This window comes from Gambusia affinis, linkage group LG23 (genome assembly GCF_019740435.1).
Source record: "Gambusia affinis linkage group LG23, SWU_Gaff_1.0, whole genome shotgun sequence".
NCBI lineage: Eukaryota > Metazoa > Chordata > Actinopteri > Cyprinodontiformes > Poeciliidae > Gambusia > Gambusia affinis.
The window spans coordinates 4,289,643-4,299,052 of NC_057890.1; the positions used below are offsets into that span (position 1 = coordinate 4,289,643).

General features: G+C 40.9%; 1 protein-coding gene across 1 annotated transcript; it reads right to left on the reverse strand.

Annotated features, from left to right (window-relative positions):
* Positions 1–4,726: 4,726 nt before the first annotated feature.
* On the reverse strand, positions 4,727–8,185 carry LOC122826384 (fish-egg lectin-like). Its single transcript, XM_044108176.1, has 7 exons — positions 8,116–8,185; positions 7,930–8,031; positions 7,462–7,587; positions 5,957–6,193; positions 5,646–5,854; positions 5,435–5,559; positions 4,727–5,340 (listed from the first exon to the last, which is right to left on the reverse strand). Exons 1-7 carry the CDS (start codon positions 8,183–8,185, stop codon positions 5,199–5,201), a joined length of 1,011 nt encoding a protein of 336 aa, XP_043964111.1. The 3' UTR covers positions 4,727–5,198.
* Between the last annotated feature and the right edge of the window lie 1,225 nt (positions 8,186–9,410).

The window sequence follows — 9,410 nt, forward strand, 5'->3', positions numbered from 1 at the left end:
TCAACTGACAAACCATCTGGTTTATATGTCAGAACCCTGGAAGGGTGAAACTAACTGGCTTTATGCTCATTTAGAGCAGGTGCAGCCTGCCTGCTCCAACCCATGCAGAGCGTTGGCTTTGCTTTTTTTTTTTTTTTTCCTCTTCCCCAAAAAGCCCCTGACAACTAGAAACTCCTCACTTGCTGCAAACAGATGGCAAATTGTCTTACCTTGTTTCTGCCGTCGTCACAGAAGAAGAACAGCGGAGGGGGGGGGGGTTCCCTGTATCACAGGTCTTTCTTCCCACTGCCAGTTGAGAGTGGCTCCAGCAGCAGCAGCAGTGTGGGAGCGAGCTGCTTTGTATCTCCAAAGAAGGTGTTCCCAGAGAGGAGGAGACGGCGGGCGCTCCGCTCAGCTGTCTGCGGGAGAGGAGGCTCTCCTCCTGCTGAGGCGCGGGGAGAGGAAGCGGGATGCGCAGCTCGGAGCGCCGAGCCCTTCACAGCGCTCTGCGGGGCACTGCAGCTGCCTGGGCGGACACGAGGGGGCGCTGATGTGCGACAAAAATCCTGAAATACCGTCCCACCGCGCTGTGAACCATTTACACTGGCAAGAGAGAGTCCCTGGAAGATGAGACAAAATTACACGGTTAAAACTGGGGTATGACGTATCACAGGGACAGCAGTCTCCTTCCAATACAGTTGTCCAGTTTGAGCCATTTTAACTTTAACCAAACGTTCTTTCTACAAAAGAGGATATAAGCACCTGAGCAAATTGCCCCCCCCCCCCCCTTAGGGCGCAACTACATATTTTTAAGGTGGATGTGAACATCTCACCGGCCCCCCTCCATCCCCTTACATAAACTTGTACAAGTGAGCCAAAGAGCCGCTTCTCTTAGCCTGTGTCAGCAGGTCTGAGGCTTTTTGTTAGCACGTTTTCTATCATTCTTATAGCTTGACAGGAAGCCTGATCCAAACTGGCAACCCGCATTAATAAAATGATGAAATAATATTGACCACAAAACACTGTATTTATAAAAAATATCAACATGTTTCCTACACAATCCTAACAAACGTTTTTAAAGTTCTCTTCACAATATTTATTATTTTCTATTAATCTATTTGTATGGTTTGTTCTTTAAATTGCCATCTATATTATTTTTCGGTCTCAGGAAATAACTGAGGGATGAAGAGACTGATGTCTGGTTCTTCAGGTTCTGACGGGTCTGCGGTTCCTCTCCTGATCCATTCTGTCTGATGTCAAACCCACTGGGTGCCACTGAATGTCACCGACACATTTAATTTAATGTCCTTTTTAAACTTCACTGTGATTGTTTAGCCTGTGTCTTCCCACTACCGTCTGTATTTTTGCCAGAAGTTTTATTTCTAAGGACGGTGTAATATCGGGTGGACATTTTAAAAAGACACTGGTTGATAGCAGCTCACTGCGGCTGCGTAGTGTCCGTCTCTAGGTAACCATGACAACAGCGTCAGTTCGTGGGGTCCTATTTAGGCCCCGCGTCGACAATTTAGCTGACCCTAATATTTCCCGTGTTTTGTTTTGGTCATTATTATTACACTTATTGTTGAGATGTGTGTGATAGGTGTGTCTGTCAGACATTTTCAGCAATACGGAATAAATTGCGTCCTGTATTGGACAACAACAACCGCCTGTCATTTTAAGCTAGCTTAAGCTAACCTGAATATTTCCACTCTCTTATTGATACACTGATATTACTTACCTACTGTCTTTCAACTTCTTTGAAAAGCTCTTCTTCGTCTCTCCAACATCTTTATCCTTCCTCGTCTTCCGTTTTCTGGTTTGTGGCCAGGAGTTTTTTCTGCGCCCCATTATTGGCTTCCTGTTGTCGAGGCATTACTACAAATTTATGAGACAAAACGCCACTCAGCGCGTTCTCGATGGGACGCTGCCCAAGCTACCTGTATGGGAGGGGAGAGCGGCTGGCAGGGAGGGCGGCACCTAATCAGTGCTGTTCCTCTGTTATTGATAATTTCATACACAAACAGCTGTTAAGTACATAAAATGCTGATTAAAAGAAAAAAAAATCCCCACATCGTTTTTACGGCCCCGCTAGTGCAGCGCCCCTATGCATTGCATACACTGCATAGCCACCTTTTGCGCCACTACCCCCACCTTCTTCAAATCAGACAAAATTGGTGTCAAACGTTTGTGCTATGTTTGTGCAGCAAAATAAAATTCGTTCAGTGGTATTCTTATTTTGAGGTTTATTCCCTGCTGTGCTTAAACTCCTGGGAGAAGATTTACAGCGCTCAAAATGGTCTGTTAAAGTGGAGTTTTTGGTATAGCCCCTAGCTCAGTGGTGAGCAATCCTGGTCCTCAAGGGCCGGTGTCCTGCAACTTTTAGATTTATCTTTACTTCAACACACCTGAGTCAAATAATGAGGTCATTAGCAGGACTCTGGAGAACCTGAGTGCACTTAGGAGGTGATTCAGCTGTTGGACTCAGGTGTGTTGGACCAGAGAGACATGTAAGAGTTGCAGGACATCGGACCAGCATTGCCCACCCCTGACCGAACTGCATAAATTCCAAATTGCCCTCTATCGAATATGGTTCTTGATGAGAGCTTCAATATTCATTCATGTCGTCACCTATATATCGTTTCTGGTCCACCACATCCCTTTGCAAGGTCTTTGTTTTAGCAGTTAATGCTGCAAGGTCAGCTTCTAGCGCAATTTGCTCCATCTTTAGCTTCAATTTTGCTTCCTCCATTTGCAAAGCATGTTTTTCTTTCGAGGCAGCAACTTCAGCAATTTTTTTTAACTCTGAAGAGAGTGAGGAACATCTGGATGTTGATGATCTAGTGGAAGAAGATGACTTTGATTTCCGTGATACATAAGATTTGCTGTCAGATGGTCTGATTGTTGATTGTGCAACGTCTTTTTCCATGTTTCAACATCTTTCAAAAAATAATTTAGGTTAGTTATAACCTAAATTATAACTAACCTAAAAAATAACTCAAAATAAAGAGTTACTATGTCATTATAATGACTAAAATTGTTTTAGACCATCATTTGCATTCTTTTTTTTTTCCCGCCAGGGGGTATTTTGTGGGTTTTAGTGTCCCTTATTCGAAAGTAGGCTGACAGGAAGTGGGGAAGACATGCGGCAAACGCCAGCCGGGTCCGGGAATCGAACCCGCGACCGCTGTGTCAAGGACTGAAGGCCTCCAAATGTGGGTCGCGCTATCCCCTAGGCCACCACAGCACACCCGACCATCACTTCTGTACGGATACCCTCAAAAATCCTTAGAATAAATTTGAAAAGAAATATCTACAGTTTCAATAAAGGTTAACTGGGTTCAGCTTAGCCTTTTACCATGACTGGGACTGAACTGCGTCTGTTCAAGTAGGACATCTTGTGGCTCTTTTAAAACATTACACCCTCTGAACTAGGGGTGTCAAACTCCAGTCCTTGAGGTTGAGTGTCCTGCAATGCTAAGGTGTTCACCGCACCTGATTCAAATGGATAGATTACAGCAGAGACACATCTGAAAGTTGCAGAAAACCTGTGTTTTAAAGCAATTACACCATCAAAGGTTCTCTCAATACTGCTTAAAATGGCACTTAGTATCTTGAATTACAGTAAGAGGAGGAGGGAATCCTTCGTCAATTTGTGCATTCAGGACTTTCACCTGTAATTAACACGATACCACCAGCAAACAGGTGGAACGTGCCTCTTTATGAATCTGACTTGTTAGTCCAGTACGACCCGCAGATGCCTGAGTAGATTTTTCCCCACACTTGTTACACAAAGTTTGAGTTTGGTGACCTTTGAAGAGAACATCATTCCACTGAGCAAGACTGATGAGTCTTGCTGACAGCACTGACCTTTCAGGTGACTGGGGGAACAGAACAATCTAAATCAGTCTACGCTCCTCACAATCCCCTCATTTGATTTTTTAAAAATATATATACAGTATCTATAATTAATATTTGATCTTTGCTGGTGTGTATTTTCTACGTCTTTTATGAGGAGTTCCCATCACTGTACACAAACAAGTTGCCTCACCAAAGAATATTACTTATTACTTATATTATATTACTTATACTTATTACTTATACTTATATCTTATTACTTCTTATAGTCTGAGCTGACGGGAGCATATATATATTAAATAGAAAGGGCCACATGATTTGAAATTTGAGGTACCCTTCATGTGACTTTGGTCTGCTCCAATGAGAAGTAACCTGACACAAAGAAGTCCCTGCTCTTTACGTACGATTGCTGTGCCTGAAAGTCCAACCCAACTCTCCAGTCACTTTCCTATGACATAGACAACAGTGTCAAATGCTGCACTGTGGTTCTTCCACCGTCTGTATTAATACGGATGACATTTTGAAGTCTCCGTACTGTGGTGAGAACGGAAACCAGGCTGAAAGACGTCAAAGCAGCTGGTCATTGTTAAGAACCTGACTGTTGAAACAGCTTTAACAATCATTTTACTGAGTTAGTTTAGTTAAATATCACAAGGAGCAACTACCATAACAGGTAGACTAATAAGTCGGCACTAGCAAGAAGATTGTGGCAAATTTGCAGTTTCCTGCTTTGTGTTGATGAGCAACTCCAAATGTACAGCCAACTTTTGGTAAACTTTTGGTGAGAAAAAAAAAAAAAGGATGGTTTGTGTTTGATGTTAAAGAGCATATCTTTTATATCTTCCAGGTTGGGAAAGTAACACAAAGACTAGTTCCAAGAATCAAACACCCATGCTGTTTTATGACGCTGTAAATGTTTCAATGTTTCAAAAATTGAAATACAAAGGCAATGCAATTCGATTATTATTAGAAGAATGTTGATCAGGATGAATACAAGGTTGGTGGAACTTTGTTGCATAACGTCCCACATTATTACATTATCATTTAAAAAAAAAAACAACAAAAAAACCCGCGACCTCCACATTTTGGAATCATGCATGATGCAATAGAAACTATTACAATATGTGTGCAAAGATTTTACTACATTGCAACCATAATGTGGTTGCAAAAATGTTTCATTACATATTGAAGCCAGAATGTACTATATTCTTACATATTGAGGCGTTATAATGCCGCATTACAAACCTCCTGCTATGGTTAAACAGGAGACCCAGGCTGTTCTATGGCTGATGATAAAGCACAAATAGGGTTGAAGCAAAGAAGTCATGAAAAGAGAAAAGTTTCAAGTGAGAACCTCCACCTGGTTACTTGGTGCATTTCACAATGAAACCTGTCTCTGTCACAACCCACAGATACCCCAGGTCGTAGCTGGCCTGTCTGATCTTCACAGACATTTCAATTATCCTCCAACCTGTGCCCTTGGGAACTTGGCCAGAGATGCCAGTTCTGGAAAAGAGAAGGTACTTTTTAGTGGCTGTTGTAAAATAAATCATCTCTGTACTTTGCACATTTGGAACACAAATGTAATGGAGGGCTTTACCTTTCGTAGAGCAGTCCATAGCGATTTACAACAAAGACATTTCCGTCACTCCCAACTTCAACATTGACTGCCTCTCCGTCTATGTGGTCCCAGCTTCCAGGCTGGTGGCAGGAGTTTGAGATTTGCTGTCAAAGTAAGCAAAAATGGCAACAAGCCCATTGGTGAATATTGTAACAGGAGTCACAGCAAGAGTTTGAGGATGCAAGTTTACCGTGAAGTAGATCCATTCTTCCGAGTTCACACCCCAGCATCCAGTTGGAGCACAGCTGAAATACATCAACAAATCACTTATGGTGCTCCAGTTCATGAGCTCCTTCGTGGATGAGGCTCTGTTGGCATTCAGGCAGTGGATGTTGTCATTGCTAGCAACTCCTACTACTTGACCTTGTCCTCCTGCGTCTACCTGCTTTAACTCCAGACCTGAAGACACAAAGAACAGCATCACAAAAAAAATAAAAATAAAAAATGAAAATGGGAACAAGGCCCAACCTGTAAAATCTGGCTCTGAAAGATAATACTCACCACGAATAGGAACGAAATCACTGGCTACAAATTTATAGACTTTATTCTGCTGGTTGACTCCCCAGATCCCTGCAGGTCCCACTGAGACATGCTTAAGAGGCACAGAGCCCAGTTTGGACCAACCTGAACCACTCAACAAGAAGACGTTGGACTTGATGTCTGTCATCACAACCATCCCCTGGCCAGCATCGATCTGGGCTGCAGGAAACTGCTGCGGAGCAGCGCTGCAGGTCCAATCTGTAGAGAAGAACCAACTCATAAAATGAAGGCATAAAACACATTTTTGTGAATAAATTTGCCTTTAATGTCATTTTCTGCCAATCCTTCACACAGCCATGACCTCCTGATAACAAAGTGAAAAGCCTCTCTCACTATTTGAACAAGGCAGGATGTTTAAGAGGCCCTACATGGGCCCTGAGGCTGGACACAACCAGGCAGTTCTAAACCAACCTGAGGTGTATTGGACAAAACAGGCAAGTGGTCGACCAATGCGTAGGGTTTTCCTTAATAACTAAATAGTTATCACTGTCTCTGATATGGGTTTTTGTATATCTTTTTTTTTTTTTTAGGACAGTTTATTCTGATTTTATAACTAGATAATTCTAGCTAATAACAATCTAATAATAATCTACAGATTTAGCAAAGTGTTGCTAGGTCCACAGCTGAATGGTTGCTATGGGAGATAAATCTGATTTCTACATAACACCGTAAAGGTGAAGGTCAGATTTACTCCAAAGTGGTTTAAGGAATAAAATAAGCCCATTTCCAGCTTTCACTAATCACTTTGTTACAGTTTTCTAAGAGTTGACACTGATGACCAGTCTACACCAGTCTTCTAGTCCTGCTTACCATGTGTAATAGCAAGATAACTACAGGTCCTCTTGGTAGTAAGTGGTTAGAAGTGACAAGCATGTCATGTCATGTTTTTACCCCAGACCAGTGGAAAGTCATGGTGACTTTGTTCACACTAATTTCTCGACCTTGACTTTTTTCCAACACTGAATCAATGTGCCCAGATGAAAGGTTACATTTTCCTGTCTAATTAGAGAGAAGAGCTACTATTTTCAGGCACATACTGCAATTTTGTTGCACAATGAAGTTACTGTAACTTTCAGTTGGTAGAAAAACACTGAATATGTCAAACAGGACTAAACACAAATCTGACTTGGGCTTCTCTGTGTTTTTTTATTCCTTCACTTTTTCTGCCTGTTTTGCGGTCGTCACAATGAAATATTTCAAATGTTGTCATTGTGATTGTTATTCAAATGCTCATTGCCAAGCAATACAGCTGCAGTCAAGTTAGTATCACTACATCTGAAATAGAAGTCGGATTGTCGCTCCACTATGCCTTTTGATATGATTGGCAAAAAGAGATGTTAATAGTTTTTGTATTCTGTTGCACTGGGGATCCACGCAAACAAAAACCTAAGCTGTCCAACAATCTAAAATATTCATTTTTGTGATTTCAATACGATTTTTTTTTTTTTTTTGCCATTGTGACAAACCTCCAGATAGTTGTAGATTTTTAACCATTTCGTTCAGGTTTGCTGTGAAAGTGGGAGACGGCTTGTCATTGGTGTCCTGGGTCAGGTTGGGCTTGATATTGGAAAGCCCTGCTGCCAGATAACGAGCTGAAATACACCAACAAACATGTTTGTGAAAACAAGAATCATCTTAGAAAACAGTTCAAGAGCTGTGGTCACATTCATGCCTGTGCCTGTAAACTGCTGTGTGTGCGGTTTTAAAAACAGGAGCAGCATGTCAACTCAATCGGAGGCAAATGAAGAAGTGTTGCCGCTGCGTTCGGCGGAAAGACCAACGCTGACAACCAATCAAACACATGTAATAATTATTTTCACTAAGCTTTTGGCCTTTAAAACCCTGATATTTAGTTCACTTGATTTCAGAAGGAGGCTGGTGACATTAACATTACTGCAGCATAGAGTATTTAAGATGAGTAGAAGAAGACTCACAGTGAACGCCGAGGGCGATGAGTCCAGCCAGGAGTAAAACATTCAGGATTCCCAAAAATATAATAACTTCTAGGTAAAGTCTCTTCTTGGAGCTGCTTAAAACTTAGCAAGCAAAATTAATATTAACTTTAATAATAATAATAATGATAAAATACATAATGCATTTCTCTGTTATTTCATTCTTACCTCTGTCCTTACATGTAGGAGCTTCGTAAGCAAGTTCATTAGAATCTAAATTCCCATAAGTGCCTTCCATTGCTTGATGCTCAGCATTTGTCATCTAAAATCTGCTGCAGTCGTTACGTTCAGTAAAGACTGCAGAAAAGAGCTATGTCACCCGATAGGAAATACCATAATTAGCGATAATGGCAGAATAAAGAAACTTGTGACCACAGTTTCAACATACCTGTGTAGATTTGTGTAGATTTGCTGATTTTGCTCTGAGTTTCCTCAGTTTTTTTTTGAGTAAAATTGTTTTAGATCTTTCAGCTCTTGAACTAAAGATTCCTCTAACGTGAGACTTTTCGTTGCCGTTTCCCTCTTGCTAAGTTTGCTCCCTACACACTGACTGAACAGTAGGTTCCAAATATTCTCACTTTTTAATCTTCTGTATAAGAGGTTTAGTTTTAAAAGAATCAACAACTCACTGCGTTTCATTTACTTTGCACTTTTAAAGCGAGTATCTTTATCGTGTTGTCGTGTCGACTGGCTTTGGGAGTTCATCAGGAGATTTAAGGAGGGGGAAAGTTTGTTCCTTTAGCAGGGTGTCGTTGCTGTACTTGACTGGGGCACCAGGCACAGATCTACTGATCCAGCATTGTTTATTCATGACTATTATCATTTTTTTGTCACTTCAAAGAGTCTAACTTGTTTAAGATCCTTTCTGATAAACATCTAAAATCTATGGAAGAGGTTAAAAATTTGCATTTAAGTCCAACACTGGATGTTCATCAGAAGAAATCATGTTTATGAATTAAAAAGAAAAAAAAAAGAGTGCTTTTTAAATATGCTAAATATTCATGCAAGTGTTAAATACATGTTACTTTGATACAAGACAAAGCTTTTTTCTACTTGCAAAAGACCAAAGAAATGTTTATTATTATCCTTTTGCCTCACTTCAGAAATATTTTTTTTAACAAAGAGAAATAAAATTAGAATGAAACTTGAATTTGTGAACGGATAAGGTTTATGACACAACGGTTTGATTTTATTCCCTTAATAAAATCATCATGCACAGGCACCAACATTTCCAAACATGTCTGGACCTGTTCCCGTCAGCTTCACCTGATGCTCATCAGTAATGAGTCAGGAGAAAGAACAAAAAAAGCCACCGGCTTTGGCAGAAACTCTGGCTGCCTTTATGTGACGCTTTAAACCAAGAAGCACATGAGCAATACATTTCTTTTTCAAGTCAGCTTGAAGTAAATGCATTTGAATTGACACCCTGTACTCTGATCACTCAGCATTCATTCATCTGTCCA